This window comes from Saccopteryx bilineata, chromosome 10 (assembly GCF_036850765.1).
Source record: "Saccopteryx bilineata isolate mSacBil1 chromosome 10, mSacBil1_pri_phased_curated, whole genome shotgun sequence".
Lineage (NCBI taxonomy): Eukaryota > Metazoa > Chordata > Mammalia > Chiroptera > Emballonuridae > Saccopteryx > Saccopteryx bilineata.
Genome location: NC_089499.1, coordinates 45,556,379 through 45,572,325, shown reverse-complemented (window position 1 = coordinate 45,572,325; position 15,947 = coordinate 45,556,379). Strand labels below are relative to the sequence as shown.

Genomic DNA, 15,947 nt, shown 5'->3' with positions numbered 1-15,947 from the left:
AAATAGGCCCTGGCCGGTTGGCTCAGCGGTAGAGTGTCGGCCTAGCGTGCGGAGGACCTGGGTTCGATTCCCGGCCAGGGCACATAGGAGAAGCGCCCATTTGCTTCTCCACCCCTCCGCCGCGCCTTCCTCTCTGTCTCTCTCTTCCCCTCCCGCAGCCAAGGCTCCATTGGAGCAAAGATGGCCCGGGCGCTGGGGATGGCTCTGTGGCCTCTGCCCCAGGCGCTAGAGTGGCTCTGGTCGCAACATGGCGACGCCCAGGATGGGCAGAGCATCGCCCCCTGGTGGGCAGAGCGTCGCCCCCTGGTGGGTGTGCCGGGTGGATCCCGGTCGGGCGCATGCGGGAGTCTGTCTGACTGTCTCTCCCTGTTTCCAGCTTCAGAAAAATGCAAAAAAAAAAAAAAAAAAATACAATAAATAAATAAAATAAAATGAAAACTGCTAATGTCTTCTACCATCCAGACCTTGGTTTCTAATACTATTCTCTTATAAAGGGATCCAAGGCTTCTTGGAAAAATAGCTAATCTATAGGATCGTTTGGAGTATTTTTATTTTATTTTATTTATTCATTTTTTTTTTTTTTAGAGAAGAGAGAGAGGGAGAGAGAGAGACAGAGAGAGAGAAGGGGGGAGGAGCTGGAAGCATCAACTCCCATATGTGCCTTGACCAGGCAAGCCCAGGGTTTTGAACCAGCAACCTCAGCATTTCCAGGTCGACGCTTTATCCACTGCGCCACCACAGGTCAGGCCTGGAGTATTTTATAGTACCAGAAAATACAGAAATATTAAAACAAGCAAAGTGATGGAATATGTGAAAACAATGCAAGAGCCAACCTGAAAAAGCTTCCAATGGCCAAAACTGGAGCAATTTAAGCAACAAAATAAATAATGATGTTGGATTTTAACCTAAAGTATAAAATAAATGCAGATCAATACATACTTACGTAAATGATTTTTCTTTTTTTTTTTTTTTAACTAGGGAGAGAAATGAGAAGCATCAACTTATAGTTGTGGCACTTAGTTGCTCATTGATTGCCTCTCATATGTGACTTGATGGAGTGGTTCCAGCTGAGCCAGTGACCCCTGGCTCAAGCCAGCAACCTTGGGCTCCAGCCAGCGACTTGTGGGCTTAAACCAGTGAATGTGGGATAATACCAATGATTCCATGCTCAAGCCAGTGACCCCGCACTAAAGCTGGTGAGCCTGTGCTCAAGCCAGCAACCTTAAGGTTGTGAACGTGGGCCCTCAGCGTCTTAGTTCAATACTTTATCCACTGCACTACTATGGTCAGGCTTATGTAAATAATTGACTGAATAAACATGTGGGGGAAAGAGTCTCCCATATAGAATCACAAATAACACAGGAATAAAATTTTTGTTGTATCCACAAAAACACTTGTTCTTACCCTAACTCGAGTGTGCTGATCTTAAATCTGACATTAGTTTTTCTCTGTAAGCTATAGTTTTTTTGCAATTCAAGATTTTAGGTTTTCATCTTAATGTAAAATTTTCAACATTTAGTCTTAACATAATGAAGTAGAATGTCTTCTCAGGCATCATCTTTGTGAAAATATAATAATTTATATAATGCAGTAAATATACTAATACACTAAAAGATATGATTGCATCAAAATTTGTCTACAATTTCAAAATAGAACATATTAAAACACTTATTTTAATCATAAAACTCCAGCAGTAGTCTGCCATCATATTTCTGTCCCATCGCCCCATAACACTCCTCCATCGTCTTCAGATCTTGATGAAAGCGTTTTCCCTGCTCATCACTAACAGCTCCAAGATTTTCGGGAAACTTATCAAGGTGACTGTTCAGGAAGTGAATCTTAACGCTCATGTTACATCCAATGTCGCAGAAAGCCAACAGCATCCTTCGAACCAGAAGTTCATAGTTTTCTGCTTTTTAGTTGCCAAGGAAGTTCTTTGTAACTGCCACAAAAGACTGCCATGCTGCTTTCTCCTCCTTATTCATCTTCCTGGCAAATTCTTCGTCACGTATGAGGGTTCAAATTTGAGGTCCATCTAATATACTTGCTTTTATCTTCTCGAAAGACAAGGCAGGAAAAGCAGAAATATGTTGAAAGCATTCATTTTCTCTATTCATAGCCTGAACAAACTGCTTCATTAAGCCAAGTTTGATGTGAAGTGGGGGGAAAATGATCCTGTATCGATTAACTACAGGTTCATTCACAATATTTTGCATTCCTATTTCCAGAGCTTCATGTTTCGGCCACTCCTTCTGTGTCCAGTGTTTTTCCTGAGCTTGGCTGTCCCACAAACACAGAAAGCAAGGATACTTAGTGAAACCTCTCTTTTATCCTAGCAGGAAATTTACCATTTTAGGATCCACACAAATGATCCAGTTATGCTCCTCATACTTCAGAAAGTCGAGGACAGTTTTTATGTTATTATAATCTTCTCGCAGATGAATTGAATAACCAATTGGAACCGCTATATAAACATTACCGTTGTGTAGGAGAACACATTTCAGACTCCGTTTAGAGCTGTCAAGAAATAGCTGCCATTCTGTTGGACTGTAAGTGGTAACACCTAGCTGGCTAAGAAGACTACTGATATCATGACAGTAAACAAAGTGTTTGTTTTCAGAGAAAGAAGTCCACAAAAGTTTGTTCACGCTTCCTGAAATGGGATACTTTAGCTGACCGGTAAAGTACATTCTTTTCTCGAAGCCTGGAGGCTAATATCTCAGCTGCTTTCTTTGATAGGCCCAAATCTCTTACTAAGTCATTCAATTCGAGTTGACTAAACTGCTGAGGGGTTAATGTCTGCTTGGCATCAGAAAAAGACCCTTCAAATTCTACAACCATTTCCTCATGCATCTTATCAAAGTACACTTGATCACCGTGTTCACTTTCTTCATCCTTAGAAGAAATAAAACCATTGAAAACTGGAACTGGGAGTGTCTCAGAGTGTGGGATAGGTCATATTGCTGAAGGAATATTAGGATATGCAATCATGCCGTTTTTTCTTGCCAGTGTCCTTTGTATGGATCAGACAGAAATAACAGTCACTGCTGTGGGCCTTATGTTCACACCAAACCATGGAAATACCAAAAGGCATTCCTTTGCGTTTTCCTTTTGGCCAGTCACGAAGCATTTCCTCTCAATTATGACACGCAATTATGAGGAGCCCAATTCTTGTCTTGATCGCCAAGGGGAACTTGAAAATAGGCAATATATGCATGTTTCACAAATGATGAAATATTGCACCTTTGACGTTGAAGTGTGTAACAGCCACATATAGAACAGAAGGTGTAAGGACTATTCTTACATTTACGCCTACTCAAAGAAGCCATGATTCAATCTTAAAACAAGAGGGTGTTTTTATCAGATAATAATTTTTTACCTTTAAAAACAACTACAATTATGTAAAAATGGTGTTTGTAAAACATTAATTGCCTTGTGGCAATTCATGAGTCGCTACCCTTTAACTCCAATTTAAAAACCAATGCATGCCAATAACTATAACAAAAAGAAATTAAAATTGCATAAAAACTAGAGCATGCACCAAAAAACGGATTTCAGATTTGGAATGAGCAATGCAGAAATATATAGAAACAGTTCTAAAACCTCATGCAACAGAAAATGAAAAAAAAGTTGTTCCCCAGTGAGATTTATGTAGATACGCCTGGGGGGGGGGTAAAGCTTAAATCCTCTAATCCCCCCTTGAATGTGCACTGCAGTAGTGTTGTGCTTCAGTGTATGGAGATATGGGGTGGCTTTGGAGGAGTAACTTTATACAGTGGAGAAACCTAGAAAACACCATGTTGGCCAGGTGAGCCTCAAGATTAATTATATCGTAAGTCATGTTGATTGTATGTGCCCTTGATATGATGTAATGTCACCTTTCTCCCAAAAACTCATTATAATCCTAGTCTAACAATGAGAAAAAGAATGAGACAAACCCAGATTGTATAGCATTTTAGAAAATACTTGACCAGTACTCCTCAAGGTCATCAAAAAACAAGACAGATCTCCCTGGCTGGGTAGCTTAGTTAGAGCATTGTTCTTATATGCCAAGGTTGTAGGCACATATAAGAATCTACCAATGGAAAAGAAAAAAATAAAAAGAATCAACCAATAAATGCATAAATAAGTGGAACAATGATGTTTCTTTCTCCTACCTTCTCATCATATTTTTTAAAAAAATATTAAAAAAATAAGAGATCTGAGAAACTGTCACAGATCAGAGGAGGCTTCATACAGTAAACATGGTAACAAAATGTAATACAAATAAATAAATCAAATGATGGCATGCAAGAAAAAACGGCATAGCAGAATGGGAAATTCACAAAAGAAGAAATGCAAATTGATAATAAAAATTTGAATATGTTCAATTTCATCAGTAATCAAAATGCAAATTTAAATGACAAAAGCCCATGTCACATTAGCAAAGTGATTTATTTGTTGTTTATTTTTTTTGTTAATATACATTTTGGGGTAGTAGGGGAGAGTATGGAAACTCAGAATGATATAGCCTCTCTGGAGGATAATTTGTTCAGTACATATCAAAAGGCATAAAAATATATATGCTCTGACCCAGCATTTTCTCTTCTATGGATTTATCATAATTAAAGAAAGATATGTGGAAAGATATTAGCAAAGAATGTTTACCATAACCTTCTTAGTAAGTGTGAAAATTTGGAAGCAATGTGATAAATAACTACTCTATATAATAGTTATTTATTTTTTTATTAATTGATTTTAGACAGAGAGAGGAGTGGGGAGAGATGAAGAGGAGGAGCATTCATTTGCTGTTCCACTTAGTTGTGAATTCATTGGTTGCTTCCCATATGTGCTCTGACTGGGTATTGAGCCCACAACCTTGGTGTTTTGGGATGATGCTCTAACTGGCCAAGCTAACCGGCAAGGGCACTATATAGTTATTTTTAGTGTAGCTGAGTATTTTTGACATTTGAACAACAAGGGTTTGTTATGTGGACTTTTTTTTCAATAAATTATTTTTTCTTCATGATTTTCTTAACATTTCTTCTAGCTTTATTGTAAGAATACTGTATATAATAAATATAACAAACAAAATGTGTTAATTGACTGTTTATGTTATTGATAAGACTTCCCTCTGATCAACAGTAGGATAGTAGTAATTAAGTTTTTGGGGAGGCAGAAGTTATACATGAATTTTCAACTGCATGGGGCTTGGTGCCTCTCACCTCTGCATGTTCAATGGTCAAATGTACATTGTGACACTAGCATGGTGGTTGTCTATAAATACTATAAACTAATTTATTAAATTTTAAAAAGTTACTAAACCAACACATATAGTATGATCTACCTCCCTTTTTTGAGAAAGAAAAATATGTAGCATGGAAAAAGTGATATGTGTATTGATATATTAATATTCTTGTTTGAATTGTAGATAATTTTTATTTTCTTCTATATGCTTTTATATATTTTAATTTAATTTAATTTTATTTTGTGGCAGGGAGAGACAGATAGGAAGGGAGAGAGATGAGAAGCATCAGCTCTTAGTTGTGTCATTTTAGTTGTTCGTTGATTGCTTCTCATACATTCTTTTTTTTTTATTTTTTTTTATTTTTATTTTTTTTTTCTTTCTGAAGCTGGAAACAGGGAGAGACAGTCAGACAGACTCCCGCATGCACCCGACCGGGATCCACCCGGCACGCCCACCAGGGGCGACGCTCTGCCCACCAGGGGGCGATGCTCTGCCCATCCTGGGCGTCGCCATGTTGCGACCAGAGCCACTCTAGCGCCTGAGGCAGAGGCCACAGAGCCATCCCCAGGGCCCGGGCCATCTTTGCTCCAATGGAGCCTTGGCTGCGGGAGGGGAAGAGAGAGACAGAGAGGAAAGCGCAGCGGAGGGGTGGAGAAGCAAATGGGCGCTTCTCCTGTGTGCCCTGGCCGGGAATCGAACCCGGGTCCTCCGCACGGCTTCTCATACATTCTTAAGCCAAGCCAGTGACCCCTTGCTCAAGCTAGTGACCTTGGGCTTTAAGCCAGTAACCATGGGATCATTTCGATTATCCCATGCTCCAGCTAAATGAGCCTGTGCTCAAGCTGGTGACCTTGGAGGTTTGGAACCTGAGACCTCAGTATCCCAGGTTGATGCTCTATCCACTGCACCACCACTGGTCAGACTGTAAAAAGCTACTTAAAAACAACCTTTCCCTATATCAGATTAACAAAGACTTTCTTAAAATTGTGATCTGTGTTGGCAAAGGTGTGAGAACATGGTGTCTTCATTTCATCTCCACTTCTTATTCTACTTCTATTATTATCTTCTTAGCTACTTATTTTTCATATCTACTTCTAGTGTTAGTGTGAGTCAGCAGACACTCTGGGAAACAAATTGGTAATGCATACTAAACCCCTTAAGATAGTTAATATTCTTTGACCCAATAGAAACCTTTTTGGTAGGTTGTGATTAGAAAAGAGTAAGAAATTTGAGTGTAGAAATGTTTATTACATAATTATTTATAATGACAAAATATGGAGGCTGTATAAATATTCATTTTATGGAAATAAAAATATGACACATCCAGTGCAATGCATTATTATGCATTCATGATTGTGATTAGAAAATATTTATTGAGGCCTGATCATCTTTGTGTTCCATTTTAGTCTTCTGCTCAGAATGACACCTGATTGATTCTTTCCCTATGTTCTTTGCTATAGCCCCAGATAAGCAAATAAGAAGTGGGTTCCTTCTACTATTTTGTATAAATAACCAAAATTAGTTACTTTTTTCTATAAGCATTTCATTATGTGTATTTTCATTTGACTTCCTCAGTTTCAATCTGTTTGCTTTACTTTTAGTTATGGGTAATGTGAGCCTCTTCGCAGTTCTATTCTTCTGCTTGAAATTCTCTTTCCCCCACTTTATGGGGTGACACTTCCTCATCTTACAGGTTGCAGTTTAAATATCACTCCGCTCAGAGAGATCTTCCCGAACCTTATCTAAAACAGCATACATGTAATGCCTCTCTCAGCTTTCTAATGTCCACTAGATTCTTTCATGGCAATGAACACAATTGATATTTTTGTATCTGTTTACTTGTGCATAGTGTTTCCTCAGTTAGACTTGGACTCCTTGAGGCTATGGATTATATCTTTTCCTTCACCAGTGCATTTTTCGGCCCCCTTCTAATGTCTGGCACATTGTCAACAGTTACTAAATATGTATAGATTGAATAAACATACTTTAGCAGCTTTGGCAACAGCTCCTTAAGACTATCGTGTAACTTAACTAAAATATTTATAATTTAGGTTCTGGCTGGGTAGCGCTTTTGGTTAGTGTCATCCCTATACACCAACATTGCAGGTTCAATCCCCAGTCAGGGCACATAGAAGAATCAAGCAATGAATGCATAAATAAGTGGAACAACAAATCAGTGTTTTTCTTTTTTTTATTTTTTTATTTTTTATTCATTTTAGAGAGGAGAGGGAAAGACAGAGAGCGAGAGACAGACAGAGAGAGAGAAGGGGGGGAGGAGCTGGAAGCATCAACTCCCATATGTGCCTTGACCAGGCAAGCCCAGGGTTTCAAACTGGCGACCTCAGCATTTCCAGGTCGACGCTTTATCCACTGCGCCACCACAGGTCAGGCCCAGTGTTTTTCTCTGTTTCTCCCTTCCTCTCTCTCTCTAAAATCAATCAATAAATTAAAATTTTATAATTTAAACTGTACCAAGTTTTATTAACACAATTTATCTTAGCCATATTGGTCTTGATGTTTTTATATATTTTATATAGGAATTTAGAGGAAGGTGGTTAGGGTAGACATAGGCATAGATGTAAGAAAGGTTCTTATAATAGAGTTGGAACTACTCTGGGATGCTGCACAGCGGGTAGACTTTGAAAAGGTAAACGAGAGGGGGAAAGACATTTTGGACTAGATAGGCTGCTCTTGTCTAGACCAGAAATGTTTAATGGAACTCTCTGCAGTGATAGAAATGTTTTGTATCTGCAGTGTTCAGTACAGTAGCTGTTAGCCTTGAGGTTTAACATGTGTCTAGTACAATTGGGAAATTAAAATTTTAACTTATCTAACTTAATTAATTTGAATTTAAATGTCCACATGTGTCTAAGGCTACTACCATTTTGATACTGTAGCTCTAGACATTATGAGGTCATTGGAAGTTGTATTTCTTAACTCTTTTGTTTTGTTTTTAAATCAGAGAAGTGGGCCTGACCTGTGGTGGCGCAGTGGATAAAGCGTCGACCTGGAATGCTGAGGTCGCCGGTTCGAAACCCTCTGCTTGCCTGGTCAAGGCACATATGGGAGTTGATGCTTCCTGCTCCTCCCCCTGTTCTATCTCTTTCCTCTCTTTCTAATAAAAATGAATAAATAAACTCTAAAAAAGTAAATAAATAAAAAAAAAATTAAAAAATATATAAAAAATTATAATAAATCAGAGAAGTGGTGTGTATTTTAGGAAAAAAACCTGGAAACAAGATTAGACATTGTACTTGAAAATGTGAGTATGTGTAGAAAATCAGCATAGCTAATTTCCATGCCCTCATAATATGATCTGGTAGATAGTTACATTTAGCAGCAGTGGAGCAAATAAAGGCTATTATTGTGCTATTATAGTGTCATTTAGAATATAAATGTATTTGTAAAATGTAGTTAATATTTGGTTAGGTTTCCAAGAAACCTGGCCAACTCTGGTCCAAATAAATTAGCATATAAATTTAGGGGAGAGAATGCCTAACCCTCTTTGGTGTTTTCCAGATACTTAGTAGTTGTAAATAATATTTTACTTCAGTGGATTTTTCTATGTAAGGGAAATTATTTGAGAGGACTTACATAAGGTGCATTTTATTTTGCCATTGGGAAGACTCATAAATTTCCCCACACTGTGTCGTTCACTTGTGGGCAACAAGTGTAAAGGAACACAGAAGGTAGAAGTTATGCTGCCTGCTGAGAAAGGTTTGGGAGATTGAAGGGCAGTGCAAATAAAGAATTGGGACTGGAGAAAAGGCACTGCCAAGGAAGGCAGACAGGGAGAAGGAAATATAATGTAGATTAGAGATAGGCTTAAGGTCAGATCTGTGGAGTAGAGAATAGGGAGCAGGTCAGTTTGCTGTCTCATTCAGTGCCTGGTGCTAAGTATTGGTAAAGAGAGGAGTGAATGATAGCTAGGGAAAAGAAGGCTTGCTCTTGCAGAAACAGTGGAATCCCACTTTGGTGCCACTTCATTTTGTCTGTCCTTGACCTCATCCATCACATGTCTTCCTGACCTTGGGGTGCAGTTGAGTTTTTTGTTAGAACATATACTAAATGTATGGATATTTTATTTGTACTTGTTATCATTGTCCAGCTTTGGGGAATCGGGGTGGGGTGAAGTGGGATTGCTCTGCTGTTTAAAAGTATGGTGCGTTGCCTGACCTGTGGTGGCGCAGTGGATAAAGTGTCGACCTGGAAATGCTGAGGTTGCCGGTTCAAAACCCTGGGCTTGCCTGGTCAAGGCACATATGGGAGTTGATGCTTCCAGCTCCTCCCCCTTCTCTCTCTCTGTCTCTCTCTCGCCCTCTCTTTAAAAAAAAAAAAAAAGTATGGTGCGTTTACTGGGAAGATTTAATTCCTTTTTTTTTTTAAGACTGTAACAGAGTAGGTGTGATCATATCTAGCCCCTGTCCTGGCCTCGGGTAACATGGTGAGCACTATTGGCTGACCTGATGGGTAGAGGCCTGCACTCTTTTCTCTGTGTAGTTTTTGGAAGGTAATCAAGATGATTAGAAGCAGGATGGAGAGTTAAACATCTTTTTCAGTGCGGGCATGTAAATGCATGTAAACATGTAAGATTTTAATATATAAGAATGATTGGATGCTGTGAAATTTCCAAGTTTCTTTCTTTTTCTTTTTTCTTTTTTTTTTTGTATTTTTCTGAAGCTGGAAACGGGGAGAGACAGTCAGACAGACTCCCGCATGCGCCCGACCGGGATCCACCTGGCACGCCCACCAGGGGACGATGCTCTGCCCACCAGGGGCGATGCTCTGCCCCTCCGGGGTGTCGCTCTGTTGCGACCAGAGCCACTCTAGCGCCTAGGGCAGAGGCCAAGGAGCCATCCCCAGTGCCCGGGCCATCTTTGCTCCAATGGAGCCTTGGCTGCGGGAGGGGAAGAGAGAGACAGAGAGGAAGGAGAGGGGTAGGGGTGGAGAAGCAGATGGGCGCTTCTCCTGTGTGCCCTGGCCGGGAATCGAACCCGGGACTTCCGCACGCCAGGCCTACGCTCTACCACTGAGCCAACCAGCCAGGGCCTCCAAGTTTCTTTTTTAATTCAAAACTCCTCTGAAATCTGATAGTCCATAAAAACTTAGTGTATGGAATATTAACCAATTCTTTTATTCAAATATTATAGTGATTTCACATCTGATAGTGAAAACAGATTTTTAGAAGCTGAAAAGATACAAGTTCATATAGGTTGTATTTTCAGTTTTAAAAATATATTTGCAAGCCCTGGCCGGTTGGCTCAGCGGTAGAGCGTCGGCCTAGCGTGCGGAGGACCCGGGTTCGATTCCGGCCAGGGCACATAGGAGAAGCGCCCATTTGCTTCTCCACCCCTCCACCGCGCTTTCCCTCTCTGTCTCTCTCTTCCCCTCCCGCAGCCAAGGCTCCATTGGAGCAAAGAGGGCCCGGGCGCTGGGGATGGCTCTGTGGCCTCTGCCCCAGGCGCTAGAGTGGCTCTGGTCGCAACATGGCGACGCCCAGGATGGGCAGAGCATCGCCCCCTGGTGGGCAGAGCGTCGCCCCTGGTGGGCGTGCCGGGTGGATCCCGGTCGGGCGCATGCGGGAGTCTGTCTGGCTGTCTCTCCCTGTTTCCAGCTTCAGAAAAATGAAAAAAAAAAATATATATATATATATATATATATTTGCAGCCCAATTTAATTTGCACCTTTTACTGTATCGTTTTTGACATACCTCTTTAGGCATATAAGCAGTGGTGAGATTCAGCCAGTTCGCACCAGTTCAGTAGAATCGATACCTAATTTTTTGTTGAGTTTGGTGAACCTGTGGTTAAATGGCACTTGTAATCAGGGTTCTCTCTAAGGTGGGTGCATGGAAATCACAAATTTACATTCCTTACTCTTTTTTTTTTAAGAGTATTTTTTTAAACATTCTTTTTTTCTCCAAGACTTTATTTATTCATTTTAGAGAAGAGAAAGAGGAGGGGGGGGGCAGGAAGCATCAATTCCCATATGTGCCTTGACTGGGCAAGCCAGGACTTGGAACTGGTGACCTCATCGTCCCAGGTTGATGCTGTTATCCACTTTGCCACCAAAGGTCAAGTCTCCTTACTCTTTGTTTTTGGTATTTTTCTGAAGTGAGAAGCGGAGAGGTAGAGAGACAGACTTGCACATGCGCCCAACTGGGACCCACTGGCAAGCCCACCAAAGGCGATGCTCTGCCCATCTGGGGCACCACTCTGTTGTGGCCAGAGCCATTCTAGAGCCTGAGGAGGAGACCATGGAGCCATCCTCAGCACTGGGTCAACTTTGCTCCAATGGAGCCTTGGCTGCGGGAGGGGAAGAGAGAGAGAGAAAGAGGAAGGAGAGGAGGAAGGGTGGAGAGAAGCAGATGGGCGCGTCTCCTGTGTGCCCTGGCCGGGAATCGAACCTGGGACTTCCACATGCAGAGCTGAGGCTCTACACTGAGCCAACCGGCCAGGGCCAGTTTTATTGTTTTTTGTCAGGGATTATTTAATATTTTTATTAATATTTTAAAACTCTTATAATCTAGTTTTGTGTACCTCTTTTATTCTTATTTAAATATTAAATGCATGAAATAATAAACTACCTTTCAGTATATCTTTTTTATATTTAAAACAGTCATTAGAGCAGAGAATCGGTTGTTAAATTATTTGAATCCCACCACTGCATGTAAGTGTAACGTGGTACATAGTCTGCATAGATAAGTTGGACTAAGAAAAGCCTCCCTTTGATCTATTTCATTCAATATATGTTTATCTGAGTGTCTAACAAGCACTGTTTAGACACTGGGGTCTACAACAGGGAACAAAGCACAGCTCTCCTGGAGCTGTTGTTACGGCGTACTCTCAGAGGGGTAGAGCTCAGAGCAGGTGGTAACTGATCAAATGAGCAAAGGTACCTTAGTTATATATATAGGAAAGTTGTACAGGGAACTGTGATATAAACTAGTAAACTCACTGAAGACAGGGATTTTTGTTTGGCTTTCGTCTGTTGTGTTCGTTGCTCTATCTCCAGAGCCCCAAATAGTGCTTGGATTATAAATAGGCATTCAAGAAGTATATGTTGTTGATTAAAGAGTTTATTGTTTTAAATTTGTATAATCATAGATATGTACTTTAGTAAATAATGTTTACATTTAGCTAGTTGAAAATTTTATAATCTGTTACCTTATTTTTATGTTTGTTACCTCCTTTTTGTTTGTCCTTGTGCCAGATATCAGGGTGCAGGAAAACTTATTAATATAAATACTTAGTCATATGGTGGTCTAATATTGCAAAGGATAGATCTGGAAAGCTACTTAAGAAGTTATCTTTTATTTGGCTTCCTGCCTAGGAAAAACTAAGTGAAATGGTGAGGTATGTATTTTTAATTAATCATTAAAAAAACTAGGACAGCATAATTGGGTTCTCTTTTGAGAAAATGGAGAAAGGTACTTAACCCTAGATACAAAGATACTAACCTGAAAATTTTAGAACTTCTGTGTGGGAAAGTGGAAAAAAAAAAGAGAGAGAGCCAGCTAAGCTGCTCTTTGTTGATATCAGAAACGGGCCTGTCATTCATTTTGGCATTGAAGCATAGCCTCCTATCTCAGGGGGCAGGACCAGTACTTTTTTTTCCTCCCTGAAGAGGTGGACAGTTATTACAGGTTGAAACGCCCTGACCAGTTTTTCAAGAGTTTCTCCTCTTTTTTTTCTCTGAAACTCATAGTCCTTTTGCTCTGCTTTCAAGATGCAGTAAGGTCTACTGCTTTGGAGCCAGCATATTCCCTGACATGTATAATTCGGATTATGCAGGTTTCACGAGTAAGTTTAATCTTATCTTTTTAGCTAGTTAAAATTCAAATGCTTTTTGGAAAAATGGAGTTAGGCATTTTATCTTTTCACCACTTTTATTTTAGGTATATTTTAAGCAACCTTTACTTTTAAAAAAGCAAGATTTTACATTAAAAGATCCCTTTGTCTCAAAAGACCTACACTTTTAGTTTCTTCATTTGAAGTGTCTTTCCTTGCATTAGGTAGCATTCCTATATCTTCTGAAAGACAGTTAACAGTTTTCTTGAGCATCTTTTTAGTTTTCCTGAGAAGTATTTTAAATTGAGCTTTCTGAGCTCGATTGCTTATGTCTGACACAGTCTCAAGTTTCCAGTGAATGGTAACAAAGACTGTAGAGTGTTGTTGGTACTGCAGTGAGAGGCATGCTTCTTTAGACCAGGTAAGAGAGATCATTTTGTTTCTTACTCTTGGGTGAGTTTCTACAAGCGCTTATTTTATATTCTTTCAACAGCGGCAGTATTAAGTGGATAAATAGCAAGGAGCATGCTGAATTCAAGACGTCCTTGCTTGTTGCAGACAGGAAAACTACAGAGTATGGGGGTTGGGGAGGGTGGGGGGGAGGGGTAGAGTAAGCTTAGTTTATCACTTAAGTGTTACTTACACAAATCAATTAAAATGTGAAAATTATTCCGGAGCTCAGTTTTTCTTCATTCAAGAACTAAGAAAGCAGTTGAGGAAATGCATCATTTTAAAGGTACTTCATGGTTATTACTTGTGAATGCAATTCAAATGATAGTTTTTACTTTCATTTTTTCCAGTAGTTTAAAATAAGCTTTGCCCTCAACTATACATTTTTTTCCATTTATGAAAACTTTAAAGTTGTCAACAGCAAAATATGCTTCCTCAGGATCCTTAGAATAAACCTGACACTTAAAAAATATTTCAGCTTTTATAGCTGTTTTATTTTATTTTTTTCCTAGTACATTTTTCTTAAAAAGTATTTGTGCTTTGAAAATGTCAGCTGTATTCTAATGAAGCTCGGGCATTGTTTGCTCATAAAGGGGCCGGTGCATTCCACTGCTTTATGGTTTATTATGAGGCACAGTGTGAGAGTGTGGGTGGCTCCATTCGGTGTCTGCCTCTTGGGGTAGTGACTGCCATTATGTTAGTGTTGCATTGGCCAAGAAAATATAGCATGCAAGAAAGAGCCTATATGAATCTGGATACTGTGAAGAACATCTTAACCCTAAACAATACTGAGTGAGCCTGGAATGTGTGACAACTTAAATTGAGTTGATCACTTCAAAAATACTCTTGAAGTCTGTGTTTTTAGTTACAATTTCTACCAGTCTCATCTCTTGGGTTTTTGGGGTTTTTTCTTTTTTAATGTATGTAACATTTACTCATTGTTTGAACTTTAATAAGGAAGTCAATGTTTCTGAATAAACTATGACATTTTAAGTTGATACAGTAAAATGTTAAATAATACATTTACTTAAAAAAACTTTTGAGCAACTTAGTATGGGTGGGGAGGGGGAGAGAGACGGGGGGGGGGGGAGAAGAGAGAGGGGGAGAGAGAGAGAGGGGGAGAGAGAGAGAGGGGGAGAGAGAGGGAGGGAGGGAGGGAGAGGGAGAGGGAGGGAGGAGGAGATCAGGCAAGACCCTTTCTTTCAGTTAGGAAAGCCCTGGTGAAGAAAAAAAGCAACAGATGTTTCTTCTGTTACAATTGAGGCTGTTTCATTCAAAATTCACAGTAGCTGAAATGGGGAAAGGAGGTCATAAATCTGACTTAATCAGTGAATAAATAAGTCATTTAAATTTATTCTTTTATATCCAGAATTTGAGAGTCAGTATAGGGAACACAATTCTGAGTAACATACCTTTTGATATTAAAAAAATTATGTGTAATTAATGGAAATGTGAAAAAGTTAATTTTAGTGCATAAAAGTGGCCATTAAGTCATATGGAATATTAGGATGAAAACTAAGCCATTATAAAATATGTAAGAAATACTGAGGTTGCAACTTTTTGTAATTGCATAATAGGTATTAAGGCTTAAAATGAAATTGCAGTATAAAACATCATTTGCATATAGTGATAGATCATTTTCTCTTCAGTGGGCAGCAGGAGACTTATTCCAGAAGATCTTTGAATAAGAAATGTGGGAGAAATATTTTGATGTATTTGAAATACTGTGTTCCAGTTTGTTTTTAAAAAGATATAAGCTTAGATTTAGTTGTTAATGGAAAGAGGGGAAGAGGAGACTGTTTATATGCTCAAAAGAGTGGGAAGGAAGGGTTTGGAAGCGGTAGCATGCAACGAGAGCGGACAAAATTAAGAAAAAAAACTTTGAATTTGTGGAATTCATAATGAGTAAAGTAAAAACCTTTCTTTTTACTAGTAACACGAAGAGAAATTCTGTACTCTTTGAAAGTTTGTTGAATTAATGTACATTACAACTTGATGCAATTTCTTAAAAGTTAACTCTTGTGAAGCAGTATGCGGGATCTATCACATTAGGCACTAATTAAAAATCTGGCATAGCCAACACTGTAAAATTAGTAATAATATGTAATAGCCAAAAAATTAGAGATTTTTGAAGATTTTCAGATTATTGTTTTAATTAAAATGAGATTCTAAATTGATCTAGGTAGTTTTCCTTTTTAAAGGAATAGCATTATTTAGCAGTCAAGGGGTTTTCAAACGTTTTAAGATAAATAAAATAATTTACATGGAGTTTAAAATGAATTTATAAACCATAGATTTGACTAAAGTAAGAACTTTTACAATTTTGACCAAGAAAAAATATATATATAATTTTGATGAAATAGACTGCACTAAAAAACAGTTGGTGGCCCCCCATGGGACATTCGACTGTGGCAGCATTATAGAATGTAGTTATCAAAAATGTGGATCACAAAAAAAAAAAAATGTGGATCATTTATGAT

At 39.0% G+C, this 15,947-nt stretch overlaps 2 protein-coding genes across 20 annotated transcripts in view; both read left to right on the top strand.

Moving 5' to 3' along the window:
* The window catches only part of XPC (XPC complex subunit, DNA damage recognition and repair factor), a 286,669-nt gene extending 278,419 nt beyond the window's left edge, over window positions 1-8,250 (top strand). The window contains exon 17 of the transcript XR_010727308.1: window positions 8,192-8,250. The gene's annotated coding sequence lies outside the window, so the exon portion shown is untranslated. The remainder of the gene's footprint in view (window positions 1-8,191) is intronic.
* TFDP2 (transcription factor Dp-2) overlaps window positions 1-15,947 on the top strand; it is a 197,132-nt gene that overhangs the window by 98,950 nt on the left and 82,235 nt on the right. The window contains exon 1 of one of the 19 annotated variants that reach the window (XM_066245221.1): window positions 12,923-13,029. The exons of 16 other annotated variants lie outside the window; for them this stretch is intronic. In XM_066245221.1, coding sequence (XP_066101318.1) covers window positions 12,999-13,029 — 31 coding nt within the window. In that variant the 5' untranslated portion in view covers window positions 12,923-12,998. Of the gene's footprint in view, window positions 1-12,922; window positions 13,030-13,371; window positions 13,439-13,722; window positions 13,754-15,947 lie in introns of those variants that run through there. 2 more of the 19 variants (XM_066245231.1, XM_066245222.1) reach the window with 2 other exon arrangements.